General features: G+C 36.5%; 2 protein-coding genes across 3 annotated transcripts; both read left to right on the top strand.

Annotated features, from left to right (window-relative positions):
- Positions 1-7286: 7286 nt before the first annotated feature.
- Positions 7287-17301, top strand: LOC114537228. 2 transcript variants are annotated; one of them, XM_028558366.1, is made up of 4 exons: positions 7287-7350; positions 13355-13811; positions 15452-15612; positions 17012-17301. In XM_028558366.1, exons 1-4 carry the CDS (start codon positions 7347-7349, stop codon positions 17155-17157), a joined length of 768 nt encoding a protein of 255 aa, XP_028414167.1. In that variant the 5' UTR covers positions 7287-7346; the 3' UTR covers positions 17158-17301. The 2 variants fall into 2 exon arrangements, with proteins under 2 accessions (XP_028414167.1, XP_028414168.1); XM_028558367.1 differs by lacking the exon at positions 7287-7350 and adding an exon at positions 10607-10863.
- An 899-nt stretch (positions 17302-18200) lies between these two features.
- On the top strand, positions 18201-19178 carry LOC114537238 (caspase recruitment domain-containing protein 6-like). Its single transcript, XM_028558375.1, has one exon. The coding sequence runs from the start codon at positions 18201-18203 to the stop codon at positions 19176-19178; it is 978 nt and encodes a 325-aa protein (XP_028414176.1).
- Positions 19179-25796: the final 6618 nt, after the last annotated feature.

Raw genomic sequence — 25796 nt, 5'->3', positions numbered from 1 at the left:
TTATTTACCTTGCGTATTTTAAAATACGCCAACTGATTAATATGTTCAAATGTGTATATAGACATGAATACACTGAAACTTCTTTATCAAGCTCGGCCTTTGGCCTAGCTTGCTTTTAAAAAACATCAGTTAGTCAGGTTATGGAATGAGTTCTTGCCTATACTGTGTCACAAGTCAAGTGCGTTTCTATCTTGGGGCTATAGAAAAGAAGCTGTGCGACAGTACACAAATAATGAATGTTTATGAGTGCATTAGCAAGGATATTTTGACGTGGTGAAAACTCATTAATATATTGCGTTTACCTATCATCCGTAGTGCTTTGTATTGCAGTTATAGGAAAGGCGTTCGGAGATGGTTTTGGAAAATTTTAGGATTCAAATTTTCGAAAAGGTATTAAGTCTATATGGTAAGAGACTTACGAGAATATATCAATGAAATACAAATCGCAATTTTAATATTTTTTTATTATATTGAAAAATAACGTGGAATTAAGGTGATATTAAAATGTATTATTTAATACACAAATCACAGCCCATTTAAAGTTTTTCCACTTTGTAAATTGTGTCGTGATTGAGACCAATTTCATACACATCTGGGTACTCGCTCTTAGAAACTGTCGCGGTCCTCCCATCTATTGTGTACAATTTCCAATTGCCCCCAAATACAATGACCGAAGACACACCTTTCGACCACTGCCCAGTAGGAAATGCGGATTCAGTAGATGTGGTGTCTGTATAGGTCTATAATAAGTAAAATATTACATGTGAACTATTTATATAACTTCCATCGTTTACAACATAACACGGGTATTAAAAATCTAGGCAAGTTCAGCACATATATTAATGTGCACAGAAACTGGTTTGCTCAAATAAGGCAAATAAACTGTATATATTTTTGTATCTTCTGTATTTCAGGCAGCGAAATTTGCAGCAAAGAATTACGAACAAGGAAACACAAAGGCAGTTATATTCAGCAATGCCATTTCGATATTTACATCACAACTAAATAGAAGAGAGGTTTAGCAACCAATTATAGCAACATTGCCTTTAAATTATTGCTTGACCCTCAGCCTCGCTTTGATGTCGTTGTGACTAGATTGGCAAAAAGGCAATCATTCATACATCTTTTGTATATTCAAACCAAATTAATTGATTGAAATAGAAATATGAAGTGCAAACAATTCTTGCCAAATATTTCTGCATGAGAGAGGAATGATATAAGACGAACTTACGAAATTTTTCCCCCAATATTGGTGGTGTTCAAACAAGCAAATGCCATCCGCAACAAAATTAATGGTTTTTACAGCATTGATTGGCGTTGCTCCGTCGTCGATCTGTCCATAGCCATTACCGCCATATAGTGGAACGGATTTGTAGTTCCATGGGCCACCAACTTGAGTGTTGTAGATAATCCAGTTGCCATAGTCTACCACAGCCTTCACAAAATTGCTTTCTGCAGGGATAGATTCATTATCTTTCTCATACGTATGTTCATTGCCACCCTTTCTTGTCAAGGTTATCTTATTTTCTTTGGGCATCGTTCCTGAAGCAATTAAAATGGTGTTTAATCTCCAAGAAATATATGCATGATACAGTTATATAATTTGAGCCAACAAAGCTTTCAGTTCAACATGATTAAGAATTAGGGCTGACAATCAACTGAACATTATATATATAGGCTCTGCAATAATCTGCCAATTAAGCAAAACTGCAAATGACTGGAATGCTGGCCTATTTTGGATTCCCTGTCTGTTATAAAAGCGCTTACGAAGTGATCGAATTAGTAGTTTTCACTACCAACTTTTGGCAAGGCTATGATATAGTTAAAGTTGAATAGTTAAACTTGTCTCGCAACATATAACGAACGGCCACAGTTCCAATATCCATCGATCATTGCATTGAAGATTCAGATGGGGAAAAACTTTTAAATTGTGGAATTTGCCCGGGAACACTTTGCTACATATTGGAAAAGTTTATTCCGTATAATTATACTCCAGTAATTTTAGTCTTTCAGAAATCGTACTCAAAGATCGCTTATTTTGCAACGTTTATTTGAATTAGGCCGAATCCCTATATTTACGTGCACTCAAATAATCAAAGTTACATTGTATTAAGATATAAACAAAAATAGGATTTAAAAAACATTGCATGGATTCTTTCTACATAAAACTAATGAAACGGTCTTAATGATTTAAATATTTCAACCTACCTTTCAATTAACTGTTACTTTCGAGATGAGGACAAATCAGCTCAGTTCGACAGATCTTCTATGATATGACTCAACTCTGTTCCAACCTATATTTATACACAATGCCTACGTGCAGGAATTTAAATCTAATCTCGTTCTGCTTTTCCATTACTTCCCTTTTTTAACCTTTGAACCTAACCACTTAAGTAAGTATTATGAAAATTAAAGTCATTAATTGACGTCCGTTCTCGCATTTGAAAAATGTTTTAAATTTGTTCCCATTTCAAACTTTCATGCAGAATTATTCCACTGATAATTACAAGTGGTCCTGTCATCACTGGAATGACTCTTTTTATGTAATATCGCTCTGCTGTTCAATTATTTTCCTAGGGCGTTTGTGAACAGACTTGCTACAAGATATGATATTTTTACGCGTGAAGAACTTATAAAACGCTTACCTAATTCTCCGATTCTTTTGCACATCCAAAAGTAACCGATTATTTTGACTCTTGTTTTAACTTATAATACAAATGCAGCTTATAACTATCTACGTGGTTTCAATATAATTATGCCTACTATTGAAATAATCTTTTCAAGCGCTATCGTTTTGTGGTATCCCGGGGTCTTTAGCCTAAATACTTGCAGAGGACAGAGGTATTTAAAGTTTTGCTTCTAGTCATTAATTAAAGTCCGTTCTTGCTTGTTTTAAATTTCTTCCCATTTCAAATTTTTATGCAAAATTACCACTGATAATTATAAGTATTCCTGTCATCACTCGAGTGACTCTTATGTCTATACTTGTCTATACTTGTATTTCATTGATATATGTACTCTTTACACGAGAGACGTTGCTATCCTGCCAAAATATAGTGCGGATAAAAATAACTCCATTTGCAAATAATGATTTATCCTATACTCTAATCATTAACGTACATATCATGAAAATAAAGTCGACAAACAATGCTGATTTAATATTCTTGTTGCATGGTGACATCAATAAGAAACTTAGCTTACCTAAGCTTACCGGCTTAGCTTACTTAGCTGACCTATACAAGCAAAGTTTCTTAATATTGGATTATTTCTGCTAAAAGAGGCTCCATGATTCAAATATTTCAACCTACCTTCAAATGACTGTTCTTTTTGAGTTTACTGTTCTCTTCTGTTTTTCTCTAGTTCAACTTAACTCTATGCCCATCTATTTATATATTCAATGTAATATCGTTCTGCTGTTCAATTACTTCCCTTTTTTAAAAATCATTCTCGTCTGATCAGATTGCATCTCAGAGTGGTTAGCTCATTTTAACTTGGGATTACTGTGCGAATACTTGACCGATTTTAAAAAAATTGAACCATTTTAAAGAGGAAGTTGTCCTCTGTACAGATACATGTTTTTTTATGTCGATATATTGCCAATTCGCTATGATATTCACTTTAAAATTAATGCTATTTATTTATTATTCAATATTACACGTCAAAGCAGCCTAAACTGTAAAATATTGCCAAAATGCAAACGAAAACGGCTTACAGTAAATTAGTTCTCATTTTCAGGACTGATATCTTTAGGGTCAGCATCGAGCTTTTCCGATAAAATTGAGTTTAATTTTTTCCGATTTTTGATATGAACATGCATGATGATATGAGTTATCGCATCACCAACAATAATATTTTGGGCAAAAAAGGCCAAGAGACTGACTCCTTGGTCCAATTTTATGTCAGGGATCGATTTTTGGGATCAAATGTACCCTAGCGCGAGGGCATCATGGAGTTTTGTCACCTTTCCCAACCGCATGACAACCGATCCGAGCATGCAGTAAGCACGCGCCGTGATGTTCGTACCAGACTTGTTGGAACAGCCTTCTAGCAAGTCTTTGATTCAACAAATTTGCTACAATTAACATGTTAACAAGTCATTTTCCCCATCTTGTCAACAGTTTGGGACAAGCAGGGCGAACCGCAAATCTTGTTGCAAGTTTGTGAACAGACTCAGTGGTACAAGATTTGATATTTTTACGCGTGTAGAACTTATAAAACGCTATTTCTCCGCGATTCTTTTGCACATCGCAAAGCAACCCATTTTTTTGACTCTTTTTTTGACTTATAATACAAATGCAGCTTACAACTGTCTGCTGGTTTCAATATACTATTTTAATAATCTTTTCCAGCGCTATCGTTTTGTGGTATTCCGGGGTCTTTGCCCAAATACAATACAGTACTTGTAGAGATATTTAAGTTGTACGTGCCTCAAGTCATTAATTAAAGAACGTTCTCGCATTTGAAAAATGTTTTAAATTTCTTCCCATTTCAAATTTTTATGCATAATTACCACTGATCATTACAAGTAGTCCTGTCATCACTCGAGTGGCTCTTTTCTGTCTAAACTTGTCTATAGGCGTTGCTATCCTGCCAAAATGTAGAGATAAAAACAACTGCATTTGCAAATAATGATAAATCCTACTCTAATCAATAACGTACATATCATGAAAATAAAGTCGACAAACAATGCTGATTTAATATTTTTGTTGCATGGTGACATCAATAAGAAACTTAGCTTACCTAAGCTTACTTAGCTTACTTAGTTGACCTACAAGCAAAGTTTCTTAATATTGGATTATTTCTGCTAAAAGGGGCTCCATGATTTAAATAATTCAACCTACCTTCAAATTAGTATTCTTTTCAAGATTTACTGTTTACTGTTTTTCTATAGTTCAACTCAAATCTATGCCTATCTATTTATATATTCAATGTATTAGCTATCGCTCTGCTGTTCAATTACTTCCCTTTTTTAAAACTCATTCTCGTCTGATCAGATCAAAGTGGTTAGCTCATTTTAACATGCGATTACGTACGAATACTTGACCGATTTCAATAAAAATTAAACCATTTTAAAGAGGATATTGTCCTTTGTAGTTACTTGTTTTTTTATATCGATATGTTGCCAATTCGCTATGATATTCACTTTAAAAATCATGCGATTTATTTATCATTCAATATAAAACATAAAACCGGCCTAATCTATAAAATATTGCCTAAAATTTAAAAGAAAACGGCTTACAGTGATTTATTCACATTTTCAGGATTGATATCTTTAGCGTCAAAATCGAGCCTTTTCGATAAAATCGAGTTTTTTGCCGATTTTTTATATAAGCAGGCATGATGATATGAATTATCGCATCACCAACAATAATATTTCGAGCAAAAAAGGCTGTGAAACTGACCCCTTGGTCCAATTTTATTTCAGGAATTGATTTTAGGGGTCAAATGTACCCTAGTGGAAGGGCATCACGCATGGAATATTGTCGCATTTCCCAACCGCATGACAACCGATTCCGACATGCAGTAAGCACGCGCGGTGATGTTTGTACAAGACTCTTTGGAAGAGCCTTGTAGCAAGTCTTTTCATTCAACAAGTATTCTATTCTAACTGCATTCCTGCTAACATCAGCTCACGGGAGATAGAGTTACGGGAAATGCGAGCCCGTGAGCCGAGGCGCGCAGGACGAGAGGATCCCACGTTGGGTGGGGAGGTGGGAAGTACCGATTCGTGTGAATAACCTCAAACGAGTTAAACAAAACAAAAAAAAAGATTAACATTCCACGCCTTTACTTATCATACAAGATATATGAAGTTCAATTATTCTCCATTACCATGTCGTAAATTTGTTATTAAAGAATGCTACCACGTTGCATGCAGGAAAACCCCCTCCGCACGTAAGCATGCATTCTCAACTCCGTTCCTGGATCCGCGTTTAACAACTGACCCTGATTTACTAAGATCTCAGTCTTATATACCTGATGTTACGCTTGACTGCACTTAGAATAGTTTGCTACAACATGTTAAAAAGTCATTTGTCCCATTTCGTCAACAGCTTGAGACAAACAGTGCAAACAAATCTTGTTGCAAGTTTGTGAACAGACTTGCTACAAGATTTGATATTTTTACGCGTGTAGAACTTGTAAAACGCTATTTCTCCGCGATTCTTTTGCACATCCCAAAGCAAGCTATTATTTTGACTCTTGTTTTGACTTATGATACAAATGCAGCTTATAACTATCTACTGGTTTGAATATACTATTTAAATAATCTTTTCAAGCGCTATCGTTTTGTTGCATTCCGGGGTCTTTAGCCCAAATACTTGCAGAGATATTTAAGTTTTGCTTCAAGTCATTAATTAAGGAGTCAATTTTCGCATTTGAAAAATTTTTTAAATTTCTTCCTATTTCAAATTTGAATGCATAATTACCACTGATAATTACAAGTGGTCCTGTCATCACTTGAATGACTCTTTTTATGTAGCTAATATCGCTCTGCTGTTCAATTACTTCCCTAGGGCGTTTGTGAACAGACTTGCTACAAGATACGATATTTTTACGTGTGAAGAACTTATAAAACGCTATTAAAGACCGTTCTCGCATTTGAATTAAAAATGTTTTAAATTTCTTCCCATTTCAAATTTTTATGCATAATCACCCGGATAATTGAAGTATTCCTGTCATCACTCGAGTGACTCTCATTATGTCTATACTTGTCTATACTTGTATTTCATTGTTATGTACTCTTTACATGAGAGGCGTTGCTATATATCTTGTATAGTGATAAAAACAACTGCATTATTATTCAATATTACACATCAAACCGGCCTAATCTATAAAATATTAACCAAAACGCAAACGAAAACGGGTTACAGTGATTTAGTTCACATTTTCAGGATTATTTTGATATCTTTAGCGTCAAGATTGAGCCTTTAGAAGATTTTTGCCGATTTTTTATATATTGATGATATGAATTATCGCATCACTGACAATAATATTTCGGGCAAAAAAAGCCGAAAAACTGACTCCTTGTTCCAATTTTACGTCAGGTCAAATTTACTCTAGGGGGAGGGAATCATATATGCATGGAGTTTTATCACATTTTCCAACCGCATGACAACATTGCGAGCATGCAGTATAAGCACTCACGCAGTAAGAACGCGTTTAGCAACGATTATCGCTTAGAACTTATAAAACGCTATTTCTTCGAATCTTTGCACATCCTACTCCAAAAATTACTCGGAATTGTAACAGAATGATAATACGTGTGAAATTCAGACATTTTGAAGACAAAACAGAACAAGGAAAGCGAAAAAATCCGGAATCTCTAAAGTATATGGCTGCTATATATGGGTGAGTAATTTGAGATAACAAAGCAACCTATAATTTTTACTCTTGTTTTGACTTATAATACAATTGCAGCTTATAACTATCTGCTGGTTTGAATGTACTATTTAAATAATCTTTTCAAGCGCTATCATTTTGTGGTATTCAGGGGTCTTTAGCCCAAATACTTGCAGAGATATTAAAGTTTAGCTTCTCCCGGCAATATTGTCTGGATTCATTGATGTCATGCGGGATTGTGAATGCTTATGTGTGCATATCATGAATATTGAATCCTCACTGGAGAGAAAGCCAGCATTATAAGTACACGGTCAAAAATTGATCAGGTCGCATCAGGAGTGAACAATGTTGTGCTGCACCCTGGTAACAGTAAGTTAACAATGTTGTTGAAGCCTGTTGAATCATCAATGTTGATGCAATGTTGTTATAACAAGTTGCAACAACGTTCATGATTCAACAAGCTTCAACAACATTGTTAACAATACTGTTCACAGGGTGCAGCACAACATTGTTCACTCCAGTTTTTAACAACTTGCATCAACATGATGATTTTTACGCGTGTAGGGTGGACATTTACCAATTATTCGCCGAATTAAGGCGAGGTGATTATCCGAGAATATTCCCGAGACGAAGTCGAGGAGAATATTCCCGAGACAAAGTCGAGGAGAATATTCCCCGAGACAAAGTCGAGGAGAATATTCCCGAGACAAAGTCGAGGAGAATATTCCCCGAGACAAAGTCGAGGAGAATATTCCCCGAGACAAAGTCGAGGAGAATATTCCCGAGACGAAGTCGAGGAGAATATTCCCGAGACAAAGTCGAGGTGAATATTCCCCGATAATCACCGAGCCTAAGGTGAATAATTGTTTTAGTATTTTTGCACAAGTGAATTGATACAAGAACTGCACTTGTTCGCTTATATCTTTGTAAGAAACGTCCACAAAACGGCTAGCGGCGCCATCTTAAAATTTCGCGTTTCTTACAGAGCAATACGTCCGATTTGACCATTCAGAATGTAGGATTTGTTATATTCACTTGTGCGAGAATACTAAATTCATATATATATATCCGTTTTTTACATTATTAATTTCTTTTCAAATTGATTGTTTTTACCCTGTGTGAACATAAATATATAAATATTTGCACACCACTTAATGATGCTGGCGATGCCACTGTCAATTAGGACACTGACATATCTCATTTAAAGAAATAGCAACAATTTTAGTCCGCTTCGAGAGCGATGACCGAATTTTTAACATTGTGAAAGCCGGATTTTTAAGGTTGAGTTTTTAAATTCTATATTCCAAACGGAAAAGGTAAACTATATACGTGATCTAGAATAAGCCCAAGACCAGTAGCTCTGAGCATATGTTTAAAAAGAGAGCTTTAATATTAATTCCTAAGTTAGGTATGTCTTAAAGAGGAAATAGAAACCTTGATATACTTATATAGTCACTTATGTCACAATGCGTAAATTAGAAATATTTACACATGCAGGCTGGCTTTCGATGGGGCAATTCGCAAATTATTCAAAGGCGACATGTGCAGATTCACCAAATTAGGCGGCAATACCGCAGACGAAAATAAACTGGAGAATTTCCAGGCCCAGCTGAAAGTAGGAATCGATGAAGGCTGCAAACTGGATTCGGAACAGAACGTAATCGGCCGGTCTGATGGGAATAATGCGAAATGCGCTGTTAATATCTCGACTGTTTTAGCCAAAAAACACCCGCGCCCTAACCGCTTGATCATTTCGATAGCATCGTCCACTCTAACGTAGTGTACAGTGGTATGCTCTTGGGCAATACCGTCGTTAACCGAGTCACCACTGGGAGAAGACGAATGTTGAATTAAAGTATATTCTCCCGGAGTTTTCTTAAGTCTGGTTTCCATTTAGTCGTAATTGTCGCGTGAACATGTCATTTTCGCCGATGAGAAATTGTCGGGATGTAAATTCGTTTTCATTCCTGTATTCAAATCTGTCATTGTTGACTGCACACGTATAGAAATATTCTATAACATCAGCCACCTTGACTTGTTCACGACACTCACGAGATTCAACGAAGCGTGAGATGACTTTGAGGTATTGAAATAAGTCTTTATGACACAAAACAAGCACATGCTATTGTTGTGGTGATTATACGACTGCCATGATCATGTTATTTGCTTATTTCAATACCTCAAAATCATCTCACGCTTCGTTGAATCTCGGGTAACCGGGCTCATGTAAACGGCCCCTTAAAGTGTTAAACTGTTAAGCGCGAAGCCATAATTCCCAATGTGTGGCGCCGCGAGCGATTCAGTATAGCAAGTTTAAGCAAGTTGGAGAGGAATGTTTCAGATATTCGTTGAATGCCGTAAGTACCTGCTTTTACATATTGAGTTTCGGTTCCGTGGCGCCATCGTTGTTGTGTTGAATTAAAAATGTCTTGAAATTTGAAAATGCCTATGACTATGCCTAATTTGTTTCCAGTGAAAGTTTTCTTGATTTACCAATGGGGCGTCGGTTTCCAGCAGGGCAAAAAGTAAATAAAAATACAACCAGCTGATCTGAGATCATGACGTCATAAAGCGTCTCGACAAAACTGAGTTATCATGTTTCTGGTGTTATTTGTCCTTATTCTCCCATAGTATAAAGGTTGAAAAATTTAAATTCTAATTTGCAGTTGGGAAAAAAATAAACGTGTTTTCACATAAATACAATAAAATTACTTGATATTTTCGAGTGTCGAAGTCATATGCATCGAAGGAAATGATAATTCAGTTTTGTCGAAGATCTGGCTTCTGATTGGTTGAGCTTTATACCCAGATCAGCTGGAAGTTCTTTAATCAAAAGCTATATCAACTGACCAACTTTTAACATGTATTTGTGATGGACGTATGCAAGGTTACCATTATCTTTAGAATTTAATAATTATTGATATAGAGTTAATGTGTCACAGATATTCAAGAAGTTCGTAAACGTGATCCATCGTTTATCTTCGATCGATTGTAACTTCGGATCCAGGCGCTTTGGCATCCTCAGCGGTCGCGCGATGCGTGCGTGGAAACTGCTGCGCGCCCCATTCGTGATGTCCCGCGCGCGGGTTTTCCCCAAGGAATTAAGGACTGGTCCTCCTAATCAGATCGCATGATATATTTAGGGAGCAACACTTTTGTAGTTTTGTTTGTGTTTCACTGTTTCTTTCACAATTTTTTTTATATTGGGCATACGTATCCAAAAATGAAAATTTAACAATCAAATCACTGACAACAGGCTCGTGTGTGATTTTTGTGTCGGTATCGAATTTCAAGACCGGTTTTGGGTTTCACTAAACGAAAGGAATCGACGGCACAGCAGTACTAATAATATAGACGTCGCATATTTATAGACGATAATAAATTTTCGCGAAAATCCTCGGAAAATGTTTTAACTACGGCCATCTTATCAATATCAACGGCCACAGCTTGGATGTAACTATTTAATTGTGCAACTAAAATGAAATGGTGAGAGGAATTTAGACGAAGAGAGGTGCATTGTGTGTGAGTATTTTGATAACCGCTTCTACATTATCGTATATATAGACTCTGTACGACCCTTTCTCCTCATATCTATTTAGCTGTGTGTACATAATACTAATGCGCAAATCAGCCTAGAGTATAATTGGGTGCTTTTGCAGAAAAATGTGAAGTTCCAGTCCTTCGAAAGGGAACTTTCGATTTGCATCTAATCACAACCGCGAGGGCTTAGCAGTTCAAAATATCACGAAGGCCCTCAGGTCGAAACGTCGAGAAGTATTTTGTCTAATTTAGGCAGTTGTTGTACCACAATGGATGCTAATTAGTTCAAAATATGTGCTACCACGGGATTTTATCGTGCGTTTGCATACCACATCTTTCGAATTCGTAACTGCGGCACCACTTCGATACCTGCCATACTGATATATTAGCAGTCATTATTTTAGTAAAGGAAATTTTCTATTCAAAAACACTAGACTCGTTAGTAGTGCATATATTTAGTACGTACATGCACGTGCGGGAAATTGACACGGGAAGACGAGCATAGAGATTATAAATAAAACTAGAGGAGTCATCGAGGAGAAATTGGGGAGCGCGTTAATGGGGGCAAATCCAAGTCCCGGATGTTCACTCATTCATGATGTCCGAGGCCAAAATATGTCGTTTTTAACGAGTTTTTTTATTTCTAAATGTTTTTTGCCTAAAATATCGTCTCAGGATGTCTAAATTAATAAAACCAGTTTCAAAAAGCACTGTTTTTCCTTAAAAAACCGGCAAAGCGACCTAAATAACGAATATAATTTTTTTAAAATTGTTGCTAACGTGGTTGCTAAGGAGGCATTGATCTAGCCAATCAGCGCTTGGCTTAGCATCCGGGACTTGAATTTGCCCCCATTATCGCGCTCCCTTTTTCGACTGATGTTTCCGATACCAATGCCCCCTCTAGTGTTATTTATAATCTCTATGAAGACGAGTGCTTTTGATGTGATTAAAGGCTAGTTTCCACTCAGGAAAAATCTCCTTTGGATCGGAACGGACAGGAAAGTTTTCTTTGTCGGTGAGTTCTCAAGTGGCGTTTATACAAAGGAAACTTTCCTGTCCTATCCGATCCAAAGGAGAATTTTCCTGAGTGGAAACTAGCCTTACATCAAATAAAATACCGCGTTTAGTTCGGATTGAATGTCTGGTCCGTTTGTCGACATACGGCTGGACATGCAATGATGCCCAAGTAAAAACATTTGTTTGTCAAGTCCGCGATATGTAAAGGTCAAATTTATTTTTAGTCGTTTCGAGAAGTCGTCTGGTGACGATAGTTACTCGAACGCCACACGTGACCTTGATTTGACTGACGTGTCATAATGCGCTGGACGTCATTTTAAGATTTTCAAAACAAATAAGCTTTTTTTGCTAATATTCCACAATGTTTTGCAACTTTTGCTGTCTATATTCCAAATTATGTTTTCTTCCCAAAGCACTCCACATTGCTTGCTGCTAATATGCTCAATGTTTTGCTGCCATTTAAGACTGTTTTCCACTACACCAGAATTTATTCGCGGATCAGATAAAAAGTAGGAAGTGATTGTACTATCTTGCGGCAATTTTTTCCCAAACGAATCACATCACGGGATTTCAGATATCGCTTTGCGTCGCGCGAATAAATTCGCCTGCCTAGTGGAAAACGCGCTTTAGCCAATGTCGAAATTCTAGGCAGTGACATAGATCCTTGACGGTAAATATTACCATTACGCTTGGTATTCCGTCATTTTTTTACCTCTTTCAACACCCTAGAACTATTTTCGTTCGTATTTTATCGATACAGAACATTATTGCGTGTTAGTAGAACAATTGTCATCAAGACTACCGATAAACATTCGATGAAAAAAGTCTGTTTCCAAACGTATGAGGATAATTACTCAAATTTTCATTCTATGCCAACAATACTACGGAACTTGCTCCATTTTGGTTGTGTTTATATCACAATATTTAATTAAACAGGGGTTTGTGAATTTACTTATACAGGCAATATAAGTTTCATCGAAGAGCTGAAAATAAGATGAATTGCACGAATAATGATTTTAAAACAGTATATAGCTGCATGCCTATTACAAACAATTGTTGATTGTTCATCCTTGCATTGGAAAGGTGTACATGTTGCATTTTTACGTCGGCTGTTATAACAGAGAATCATTATTGCAAGTCATATAGTTTTTTCCCCTAAATCTTACTGCGCCTATAAAACAGGAAATCTAGCCATTGTTCTTATTTCGTGATAACGTAAGACATTTTACGCGCTGCCAACAGAAGTTTGAAGCTTTCCTTAAAAAATATATACAATTATAAAGGTCTGCTCGTGTAGAGTACGTGAGTTCGTTGGATATGCACCTAGGCTATATAGCATTTTGACGTAGAATTCTTTACGATGGGCTGGCGTAGAGGTCTTATGGGAAATTTCCTTTTGCGATTAATTTAAAGAGGATTTTAACAGGGTTTATAATTTATTTATTTTTAAATCCAGGCAAAGGCATTCTCATGGCAGCAGTATTCGAAGGACAGCATGTATGTGCTACATGTTCGCGTAGCATTAGTGGTGTTTTCCAGTTTACTATCCACGCCGACAAAGTGACTTCTACCGTGATAGCAGGAACTGTGGTCACACTAAGCGGAATATATGCGATATACCAGTATAAATCACGTCAACTTAAACTGACAATGAAGGGGGCTATTGATAAAGGCCTTGGTGGGGAGAGAGAAGACCAGGAAGTCAGCGACATCCTACCAGGAAAGCTTCATGTTGCACTGCAATGTTTCACGGGCAAAAGATTCCTGGAAGTTTTAGACGATTTTAAATCGGGTAGAATAAAAGAACGCTTGGAAAAGGAGTTTTTGGATATTGGCATTGAAACGGAAGAATTGGTGGTTGAAATAAGAAACATTGAAGAAGTAGAAGAAAGAGCAGCGGCGATTGTCACGAGGTAAAATAAGAATTCCCAATAGCTCTTCAAATGCCAAAAACAATTGGGGTACTTTGCGACATAAAGCGAGGTTAAGATGAAATATAGCGAGTTTAGGAACACCAAATCTACGATACGAACGGAAGTTATACTTTCGTTATTTCAACAGTTTACAACAGAGATAAAAATAATAGGCTCTTTTTGGTAAACAATGTTACAGCCCATATGCATAACACTTAAAATTTGCTTTCCAACGCGAGCGCCTGTATTTTATGTCACGACCTCGTCGTAAAGAAATACTGTCACTATTCCTCTTTCACGATACAGATATACATTTCAGACACTATTATAGATAAACGATGTGATAGCGGTATGAATGTAAAACAAGTTGATATTGGATTCTTAATACTATAGTGGGTAGGGTCCCAGCTCCTCGCAAGAATGATTTTCAGTGGCCAAACTTTACGATACATTTCTATTTCAATAGCATAGCTTCGTTCTTTAGAAAACATAAACTCTCATACACTCTCGTGCACTCTCATCAACTCTCATCGACTTTGAACTGGTTCAAATTTTGATGAGAGTTGATGAGAGTTGATGAGAGTTAAATAATAATCAACTCTCGTTCTCAACTCTCATCAACTCTCATTCTCGTTTGACCGTCGCATCGAGAGTTTGAAAACTCTCGTGTGAACTCTCGCTTCTCAACTCTCATCAACTAACATTCTCGTTTGACCAGGGTTTAAGACTGGTTTCCACTTGCGATTTTTGCTGTGATTTTATGTGCAATTTTCTTCTTTTCACGGATGTGAATGAGTGAGTTAGTTACACATGTTCGAATAAATGCTCTTCGAAAAAATCGGACCATTCGTAACTAGTCACTCGTTAACATCTACCAAAAGACGAAAATCGCGCATAACATCGCACCTAAATTTGCAAGTGCCTTTACGAAGAACGCTGCAGCCTTTTGCAGAGACGTCTAGCGTTGTGCATTATGTAATTTCTCTTCGCATTTTTGATTCAACTCATGCATTAAGTTAGTGACGACTGACGCATTAAGTTACTGATTGACATGTATTTTCTCGCACAAATTATAACCCATTCCATTTTCTTATAATAGCAATAATAATTTATATACCGGCGGCATATTGTCTTCGTTATGTCATAAGCAAACATTTCGGGCTACATTCTCATTGGTCTCTTTCCCGTGGGAATTCAAAACTAATTATTTGGGCAACGCTGGTTACTCAGTTTAGGTAAATAAGTTCTGCATTTTGGCATAGACCTAACCTTAAACTTATTAACTGCAGATTTGCAACATTAATTTTGTGAGACTTATCATACAGTGTACATGATCGGTAAATATTTACATCTCTATGTTTTTTTGTACTGACTACAACATTAACAGACCCCCTTGTTATTAGGGAGTTTTAGAAGTGACTACAAGCACGAGATTCGTCATTCTCGCGTGTTGTTTGCTTAGCCTACGCCATCAGCCAGCGCTCGTACTCGCTGGGTTTTTGAGTATATGTTTGTTGGCTGTTTTTCATTCGTTTTTGAGTATGAATTTGTTGGCCATATTTCGTTTGACCGTTGTGTTATTGCTTGGGAAAGTAAATAAAATTTTTTGGGAAGTACATAAATGTTATTTATATTTTTAGTACTATGGAGAAATCAGAAGATGAAAATCTACGAAAGAAACCAAGGGAATGTGCAAAGTGTGTGCACGCAAAAAATTCTGGGAAACCCGAGAATATCGATTCTGAGAATTATTCTTCAATTAGTGAATTTGAGGTTCCAAGAAATGGAGACAATGGAAAAGGTAGAGTACGAGAAATTTTACAATTTTTTGCTAAAGGCGAGGTGATGTCAAAGTTTCATTTCGTTTTGTTTCATTTTGTTTAATTTTGTTTAATTTTGTTTTATTTTGTTTCATTTTGTTTTATTTTTCTGAAATTGCAAAACAAACAATGAAATTCTTCCTCAGAATGAAAACTCAAAAGTATTAGACAGATTCTGAAAGACAAAGTTTAATATCTTGTAACATATGCTCTTTGTTTGCATGCAATAACCGCCGCCATACGTTTAGGGTAGGTTGAAATACGTTTCTTGCAAAAATCACCCGAAATTTTCTCCCACTCCTGTTGAAAAAATAAGTTCTTTCTTAAGTTCTTTCATATTTGTGGGTTTTTTGCATGAACTTGAATTTTTACATGTTTCCAGATATGTTCAATTGGATTAAGGTCAGGTGATTGATTCGGCCACTCCAAAACCCTGACTCTTTTTCCTTGAAACCACTCCTTTGTTTTCACTGCTGTGTATTTTGGATCGTTGATCCAACCTCTTGATAACCTAAGCTTTTTGGTAGTTACAGGAGCCATGCTTTTAAGCGATATCTCATGGTACATTGTATACTATCCATTTTTCCTTCAATGACATGAAGGTTACCTGTACCACTAAATGAAAAACATCCCCAGAGCATGATGCTCCCCCTGCCGTGTTTCATAGTTGGCATCGGGTTTCGCCGTACCGTTCTTTTTCTAAACATGCCATGCACTAGCTGTTCCCTCCATGCAAATAGCTCCATTTTCGTCTCATCCGCGACCACAGGATTTTTTCCCCAAATCTAGCTGCTTCATCGACATGCTATTGCGCAAATTTCAGGCAAGCTTTGATGTGTCTTGGCTTTAGCATAGGGGTCTTTCTCGGGGAACGAGAGTAGAAGCCAACTCGGTGTGTGCGGCTGATGGTAGCCTTACTTCTATACCAGCTGCTTGGAGGTTGAGTGGTGCTTCTTGTAATAGTCTTCAATAAATTGACGTAGATAATAATGTCTAATAGAGGACAACTTTTGAATATTCACAATAACCAATCACCAATTCACAATAACCACATAACATTAATCGAAACATCAGGAATAGTTTCTTCGTTAAAATTGCTGAGTGTGTCCAATACCTAACTATAGAAGTAAAGAATGAAGATTCTGTCATATAGTACTGATCATGCATTTCCTACTTGCCCGTTTGATTCCATATACAGCCAATTCGCCTATATTTATAAGTATCATTTTTCGTGACAATAATCTGCCTAAACCTCAACGGTGGATGTAAAGTGTACCTTACAGAACGATTATTTCCTGATTCAAAAACTCCCCCTACTTTTTTCCCATGTTGTGTTTCCAATTTTGCCCACTGATTTTGAGTTATTTCAATATTTTGCAGTACACAAAAAGAAAAACGTTCAGAGAGATCCTGAACACTCACTTTCTACAGAGTATTTGGAAATTGGGCATACCAGTGATTCAAAGAGTGGTATGAGCTGTAAATTTTTTATAGCTATAGCGCTTAAAAATTTCCTAAATGCCTAATTAATTTGTCATTCAAAAGCGGTTTTGCCTACCAATTGCTGGAAGGAATAATAGAGCATTTTTTTGCTTTTATTGCGAATTTATCCCAAGGAACTCGTTCTCACTTGATCTCTAGCATTTTTATATCTGATTAGAAGACTGGCAATGTCAGCTGAAAATAATTGTTAATTAATTGTTGTTAAAACATGCGACTTTTGGAAAATGGTTGTGCATGTACGACCATGCAAAGCAAAATAATGAAATCTTATTGTTTATTATTGTCTATTAGAATTTGTCACATAAATATAGATATGAATATACAGGCATGACGTACAGATAGAACCCTCCCCCCCAAAAAAATCCTCCTCTTTTGAATACATTCCTCCCCTTTTGAATACTACAGAAATGTAAAATACCATGTAAACACATGGACCGGACTTAACTATTCTGGGGAAGTAAGAGTTTATAAAATATATTATAAATATATAGTTCCGGTCATGGAACGAACGGATGCGATAGTTTACCTCTTCGAAGTTGCACGTTTTGTGGCCTGATATAACTTGTGATAAAAAGTTATTGAGGTTAATATTTAATCATTTTGTCATCTTTAAACTTTGTTTACCAAATATTTCGAGAATTAAGTATATCATTGAGAATTTAAGATAATGCGTCTTTAATATATTGTTATTAAAGACTTGGGAAACGAGGCTAATGTATTTGCTTACTGATGAAACAAAGTTTAAAATTCCATTTTTGTTTCTTCACCGTAGTAAAACAATAATATTCCTGGCCAGGAGGGTCTTCTGGCTTCAACAGCGCAAGTGGATCAACCAGAACAAACATGTCAATCCAATAATACAATCACCGCAGCTACTGCGCATGCACCTGAGATCACAAACACACAGGATGCAAACACACAACACACTGTCACAATCCTCCACTGATAGTAACCTGAGGCCTCATCGAAAATATTCTTTAAAACATGCTCGAAAAATCGATAACCATACCAATGGATGATCAATTAACGTCTTCAGATCATACCTGAATATATTTTTAGTAAACTCATGATAGCAGATTACACTTTGCGTGAACTTAAATTAAAATCTTTAAACTCAAATGAAGATAACGCTAGAAATTCCTATAATTCAGATGACGATGAGGATGTAGATGACGAGGATATTGTAGCTGTGAATTCGATGGATGCCTTAATCGGTACTTTTCGTTGTTCCGATAACTCTTTACGACGTTATCTTGCCAATAGAATGTCTACATGTCAGCTTAGCGTTCCGTTTCTTGTGCCTGACCTGGCAGCGCCTACGGAGAACGTCACAATGTTTCTATCAGCTTTGGAGAGCATCACGAAGTCTTGGAAGACTGGTTCTAATGAAAATAAAAGCGTGTACGAAGTGTTTGCGACAGAGCATCCATTTCCAATCGTTTCCTTCATCCGCATCGGCGAAATTGCCAAGTCAAAATCATTCTTAATTAATAAAATTATGAGTGATGGAAGCAATCATCACGACTTTTTTTTTCACAGAGAAATGAAGGGTGGTGACGTCGAGCGTAAAGTGATCGGTGGATTGGTTGAATTGAGCTGGTATCTTCCAAGTAGTGGACAGGGACAAAAATTGCAAAATGAAATTTGCTTTTTAAACCTTCGAGGAGACGCCAGAGATTTTGAAAAGCAATTAAATTTCCTTCTCAAGATCTCGTCCGTGTTATGTATAGTACTAACCTCGCAGTGTCCGGATGAAACCACGATGGCTGTCTTGAATAAAGCAACACAAAGCGAAGTAGTAAAGATTTATCTCATCTTTCCGGAAGCAACACAGAAACAGAAACAGGCACAGACGAAGAATTATTTCAAAGATTTAAAAAGTAAACACAGCGATAAGCTTTCCTTGGTAATGAACGACAGCAAGTTCAATGATCACAAGCTTTTGGATAAAATCCGAGCAGCTATCCAAAAGGCTATCCAAGGGGTGAAAGCAGTACCTTTAGTGAACCTTGCTTGTCGCTGGTGGACACGGTATCTCACTTGATTACGACCAATCAGATCCAAACTTCTGGAAAACTGTGGACAGCTGGTTGCAAATGGGCATCAAAGAAGCTAAAACTCTTATGAAGTTACAAACGCATATTCCAGAACTGGCGAAGTTGGATCGCGAATTGCATCGTCCAAAATCTTCCAGGAATGACGAAGTATTTCAAAAGATTGAAGAATGCGAAAAAGGCTAAAATAGCATCTTTCAGTGACTTAGACGAAAGATTCTTACTGTCTTAATTTGATTGCAACGATGAATGGACGGGAACGAAATAACGCCTTGAATAAATTAAAGCAGCAGTTGGACAAGATGTCTCTGGAGCTCAAAACCTGTTCGTTTCGAGATGATCAAAAGCAAAAATTGGAGATTCACGCCACGTCACGGGCTGAACAATCAAAACAAATAGATGAACCAAAGTTCTCGTTTGGTTTAGAGCACATCATCCGGGAACTAGCGCAGCTATACCAGCTCACAAATATCTCTACAAACGACTGCAGGTGCTGCTGCAGACATGTTGCTTTCTGGGCAACCTCTGGAGATACTGGATGGAGATTCCTTTTACATTCCACTGCGATGGTTCGATGCTGTATATGGTAAACTTCAAGACAAGACAAAAAATGCCAATTTTCATCATTTCTGTTCTAGGAATTCAAAGTTCAGGTAAGTCGACAATGTTAAACACAATGTTCGGTTTAGATTTTCCAGCCAGTGCTGGTAGATGTACTCGCGGTGTGTTTGCGAGTCTTCTTCATGTTAGTGACTCCCTCAAGTCTGATTCAAAATTTGATTATGTGTTGGTTGTTGATACTGAAGGTCTAATAGGAAACTCGGATCCCCTATTACGACAACACGACAATGAGTTAGCAACCTTCGTTATTGGTTTGGCTGATGTGACTATTGTGAATATCTACGGTGAAAGTCATAACGAAATAAAAGACTTCTTGGGCATGGCTGTGTCTGCTTTCGTGAAAATGAAGCTTGTAGAGGAGGAGAAGAAGAAATCGTGTCTGATTGTCCATCAAAATGTTGTTGCAGTTGATGCTGAAGATATATTAGGTTGTCACCGTTTGAATTTCAAGAAATCTGGATGAAATGACATTGATTGCGGCAAGTCAGGAAAAGTGCGAGAATAAATTTACCAAATTTAATGATATCATTTCATTTGATGAAAAAAAAGACGTGTTTTATTTGCCAACCCTGCTGATAGGAAATCACCAATGGCTCCGGTAAACCCCTCATACGGAAGAAGTGTTCAGAAAATCAAACAAGCCATCATTGACCTGATGTGCTTGAAAGAAGTACCCATTATTCACTGGCTTATTTTCGAAAGAGAGTCTCTGATCTTTGGGAAGCAATTTTAAAAGAGCATTTCATATTTAGTTTTCGGAATACGATTGAACTTAGGGCTCGGAGATCCTTGAACGAAGAATATTCAAAGACCTCTCTGACTGTGATGGTTGATGGAATGGCCAAACTTAAAGGAGAAATTAATGTAACTCTAAAAAGATGCTCAAAGCGTGAAGAACGGGAGAGGAAATGGAATGAGATTCAGAGAGAGATAAGTGATACGGGAGAAAAGCTTGAAAAGGATATGGAAGAAGCAATGGATGCCTTTTTTGAAAACAATGAAGATAAGACGAGTCTTGATAAGTGGAGAAGAGAGATAAGCGAGAAAATAACGAAGGAAAGAGAAATGCAAGTGGAACAGGTGACGAAAGATTGCGAAAGAGCCTTTGTGTATTTGCAGAAACTTGAAGATGTAGAAGAAAAACAAGTAGTCTATGAAGAGCAAATCGTGGAAGAAGCTAAAGCCTTACTTGCTCATTTCCCGACTTCAAAGAGAAGAAAAATTTGAGGGAGTTATTTGAAGAAAAATGGCAGTTATGGATTGCGGAAGTTCCACCGTCACAGGAGGAGAAAATTGACATCAACAATGAAATGATGAGTTTCATTCGGGAGAAAAACTCTGCTCTAGGTGAAGAGAAATTAGAAAACAAAAACACCGTCTTGTCATTTAGTATTGAACCTAACATAGTCAGCGATGATCTTTCATACAACATAGACATTTTTAAAAAGTTTCTCTACGACGAAGAATGGATTCGAAGACAATGTCTTCGTCATGCTAGAACAATCAAGAAAGATGTTATTAAGATGGCTCTTGAATTTAGCAAAAAAGAGTCAGAATCAGGTGTTAGGTTTACTCGCAGTTACCTTGAGCGATGTACCAAATTGTTGTTACCACCATAGATGATGAAACCATGAAATATCACTTCAAATTTAAAATTTCTTTAACATTCGATATATTACTCTATACTTTCGCACAGTCGTACCAACTCTTTGAAGAAATGGAGATGCGCTTTTTAAAAGAACGAGACATAAGAGGTAACCTTGAAAAAAACCTGCGACCAGTGTTACAAAACTATTTTGAAAATATTTCCAAGAAGGCAAAACAGGAGTTGGCTGCTTGTTTGTTCATTGATGTAATTGCAAAGCAAAATTGAATCGGAACTAGAGTCTAACATGGGTCTTTCCGTGGCAAAAGAATTATTGAAGAGAGGAGAGTACCAGAACAAAGGTCGATTCCATGCAAGAGTCCTTATTGAACTGGGAGACAAAGGCAAGTTTGAGTCGTACATTCCTTATCTTGAAGATCAAGTTAAATTTTGAAAGCGAAATTAATGGAAGCAATTGAGAACTACTGTCTGAATGAAAACCTGCCTTTTGTCAACACGCTTTTCGAAAGACAAATCAACAAGATCAGAGAAAAAGTCATCGATGCCTTTGAACACGCAAACAGGAAAGCAAGTACTACTGAGAACGCGAAACTGACTTTTTGGATTCAGCAATTTGTCGAGGAATGTAAAACACTCGTGCTCAAGAATGAAATGTTTGTTGCAGTCGTCATTGAAGATCTGGATGAAATTGACGTGTTCCAATTAACAGTTTACGATTGTTTAACCGCGCATATAGAATCTATGATCACTCATGGAGTTAATTATGCCATCTTTCGAAAATGGAATCCGTCACTGCATGAAGTGGTGTTCAAAAGCATGTTTGCTTGTGAACGTTCTTGCCCATTTTGCAATGCTTTGTGTGATGAAAGTCATCCAAACACCACAAATGAAACGCACTTCACGCTTTGTCATCGTCCGATGGGAATTTTTGGTATGAAGGATTCAAAGACGAAAAGCTTATTCACAGGTATTTGCACAGAGGAAGTCTTTGGAGATGACAGCTTTGGAATCATCGAGTCACCCGGAAAACTGTACCGTTTTAAGGATTACCGTGAGGTCGATAGTTATTACAAATCCTGGAAAATCACTGGAGATACTTCAAGAAAACAATCAATGTATTGGAAGTGGTTTATGGCAACCTTCTGGAAGGAACTCGCGGAGCAACATGGAGCAACACCAGAGACACCTTATATCTTTTGGAAGTTCATTTCGTTTGAAATGGCGAAGGAACAGCTAATAGCTCAATACAAGTTGTAAGTAGAATTTTGAACTATCGGCCGATTCGCGTAATACATAATTAATATAAATATCGACAAGGAATTTTTTTTCCGTTAATCTATATCTGCATTTCAATTGTTCGAACTTCGTGTTAATTCTAGTAAACGTGATTTAGAAGCCCAAATACGTGTATTTCTGTACGTTAATGCTGGGAGGAAGCCATCATAATGCTACATACAAAGATATTGATGATCGAAGTGTCTCTTGTTATACGCGAAGATATAAATTGTAGCTTGAAATACTGTTCCCATTAATACACTGTTATACAACAACATATAAATGATTTAAATATTAAATATTAGTTGATTTCAAAACAACAAAACTTTCATTTCCGGCCGCGATAGACGCAGCTGCGCTATTTCATCAAATATTTAAATATTTAGCAGTTTAAGCATAGCTCATCCTTTCAGTTGAGCGAAAATACTGTACTGTAAGCTATCAAAGTAACGAAATCACTGTACTGCAAGCTATCAATTATTACTGTAAGCTATTATTATTATTGTAATTCACTAAAATTTATTTCGATAACTCAGCTATATATTTTGACTTATCGTAATAGATTATTATACATCACGTCATAAAGCCGGAAAATTGCTTTTAGAAAAGCCGATTTTCTATTGTGAGTTATCTTTTTTGGGTGTATAAAAAAACGCAACCACTGAATATTTGATGAATCGAAGCGCTTCTTTTCAAAAAAAAGACCGTAGGCGCACTGGGATTACTAAGGTTGTTTTTATTCATCCTGTATAAAAGTATAATGCATATAATTGCTATATACATTAAATAATTATAAACAAATAATGACTTTAACTAAATTAAATATATTATTTGCCACGAGAGGCCTCTGATCTCGATCAGTGCACATACCATCCATGCATTATGAAAAAATATCAATCCATACATGCATTATGCACACAGCAATAACCTCTGACATTATATGTATGCAAATACACCAAGAAATTGCTGTCCCCATGTAAGTCAGTTCTGGCTCATCGATCGACTAACGAGTTTGCTGACCCAATTGGAAGCGTTAGTAACCTTTTTGCTCGTCAAGGAATTCCTTTTAACCTGGAGGGACCCATGTAGAAGTTTGTGACAATAGCTATAGTTATAAGCAATTGTAATAGACATATATCCTTTCATTTTTTATAGCTATAGTCTGTAGAGTTAAATAATCTCTATATGCACGAATTTGATTTGATGACTATTTTGTTAACATTTTGATAACTAGATAGATAGATTTTAGTGATTTTTTGATATCGTACAGAATGTTGACAAAAAACAGTGGTTCATCGATATTTTGAGATATTCTGATGGAAACACGTGCATGTCGCATGCATTCCGAGTTCAAGAAATATACGGACTTCGTGTGTTAAAATTGCTCTATTTTGAAAAAATAACCGGCCAGGCTATGAGATATGTCACTCACGTAAAGCATGTTTTAAAAATTTTGTTCTACTTCTTCTCGCTTCACAACATCCTGCAATTATGTTTCTTGTGCTCAATAATTTTCTGGGATGTAACAGTATATGCGTGCAGGGTTGATTGAGAACTTCCAATGTGTTGGTGAACAGTAAAATTTTCATGTTGACATGCATCATCTGGAAAGCCATTGTCGTTTTGTTTCGACACATATTAATTTACATATTGTTCAAGACATGTAGACTCGTTTCGTGGACATATCGTACGAGGCTTTCTGAAATGAAAAAAATTCATATCTACTCAAAGAGCAGCGAAAGAATCACACAAAAAAAATTCGATTCAAGAGCAATGTTTATGAACAAAGTGGCAATCTGAGAGAAGCAGGAAAGATTATTTATTTGGCGTTTCGTGCGGTTACATGTGGATCGTGGCAGTTTTCCAGGATGTCAACAACGTATTTATTAAACTACATCATGAGCAAGTGTCTTAGATGGAAGGAGCTCTGCACAATAATAATCAGAAGACGTACCGCGGCAATAAAAAGGGACACTTCAAAATAAAGAATCTTTGTAAAGTTCATTGTGCAATTCAAAAATGGCTCTCTGGCATGTTATATCGAAATAAAGGAAAAGTCAAGTTGCCTAAACCTGAAATACTGTCGTTTGAAAAAGAAATATGGACACTATATAGTGTATACGGTGAAATATGAAAGAAAGAACGGACCATTGGCATTACTGATATAATACACAAACAAAGACATATGCTACGGCCATCTCTAATTTCGCAAATGGCGGCTGTGAAAATACAGCAAAGAAATGAATTATCCCCCCCTTGAAATTGAGCACAAGTAAATTGCTTCTTGTAGAATGTTGTGGTATTTTTTATTGACTAGAAGTAAGTCCTAACGGCCGCCAAGCAATGCGTGGACCACTTTTTGTTGGGGTTTTTTTCTTATGATATTTCTCGTTGCCTGGCATTTTGTGCACGAAAAGTGTCGAAATGAAAAGTTTTGAAATAAAAAGGTAAATGTTTTGTTAATTATTCACGAAATGATAAAAAATATCAGTTGAATATTTCAACATGTCAGATAACCACTGGTGCATGCCTTTTAAATCATTATATTGTGATAGTTAGGTATTGATTCTTGTTACTATAGTCTGCAAAGTAGACAAAAATTTTGATCTAGATATTTATGAAATAATATGAAATAAATTTTGATATTTTCTTGTGAAACGGTGCCATAAATGGTAGGTTATTTAATGAGAATTTCATTAGTGATTTGAGTTGTGATTCAGTCTTAAATATTACTAATACTCCAGCCTAAATTATTATTATTTACAACAGTTAATAAATTCGAAATTTCTGTCATGTCACGGCGGATTTAATTTTAACTTTAAAGTTCTGGCGGTCGCAATTTTCCGACACTTTTATATCTTCTCTAAGCTTTTGAAATATTTAACTTTACTAGTTTCTTTTCATCGATTCTCAGAACAAACTGCTATTTGGTCAAGCTATTTATACAGTTCCTGCCATGCCAAGTTTGAGAATCAATGATATTAATTACCACTGATAATTACAAGTAGTCCTGTCATCACTCGAGTGGCTCTTTTATGTCTCATACTTGTCTATACTTGTATTTCATTGATGTTGTACTCTTTACACGAGAGACGTTGTTATCCTG

The sequence above is a fragment of the Dendronephthya gigantea genome, unplaced genomic scaffold (genome assembly GCF_004324835.1).
Source record: "Dendronephthya gigantea isolate DGI-Jeju-01 unplaced genomic scaffold, DenGig_1.0 000154F, whole genome shotgun sequence".
NCBI lineage: Eukaryota > Metazoa > Cnidaria > Anthozoa > Malacalcyonacea > Nephtheidae > Dendronephthya > Dendronephthya gigantea.
Note: the sequence above shows the minus strand (reverse complement) of the source record. Positions and strands in the feature narration are given on the sequence as shown.

Bases quoted from the DNA above. Each gene is read 5' to 3' on its own strand.
- LOC114537228 (XM_028558366.1), top strand. The intron at 13,812-15,451 runs GTAAAATAAGAA...TTATATTTTTAG, and splicing joins GCAGCGGCGATTGTCACGAG to TACTATGGAGAAATCAGAAG. The intron at 15,613-17,011 runs GTAGAGTACGAG...AATATTTTGCAG, and splicing joins AAATGGAGACAATGGAAAAG to TACACAAAAAGAAAAACGTT.
- LOC114537238 (XM_028558375.1), top strand. From the start codon at position 18,201: ATGATAGCAGATTACACTTTGCGTGAACTTAAATTAAAATCTTTAAAC.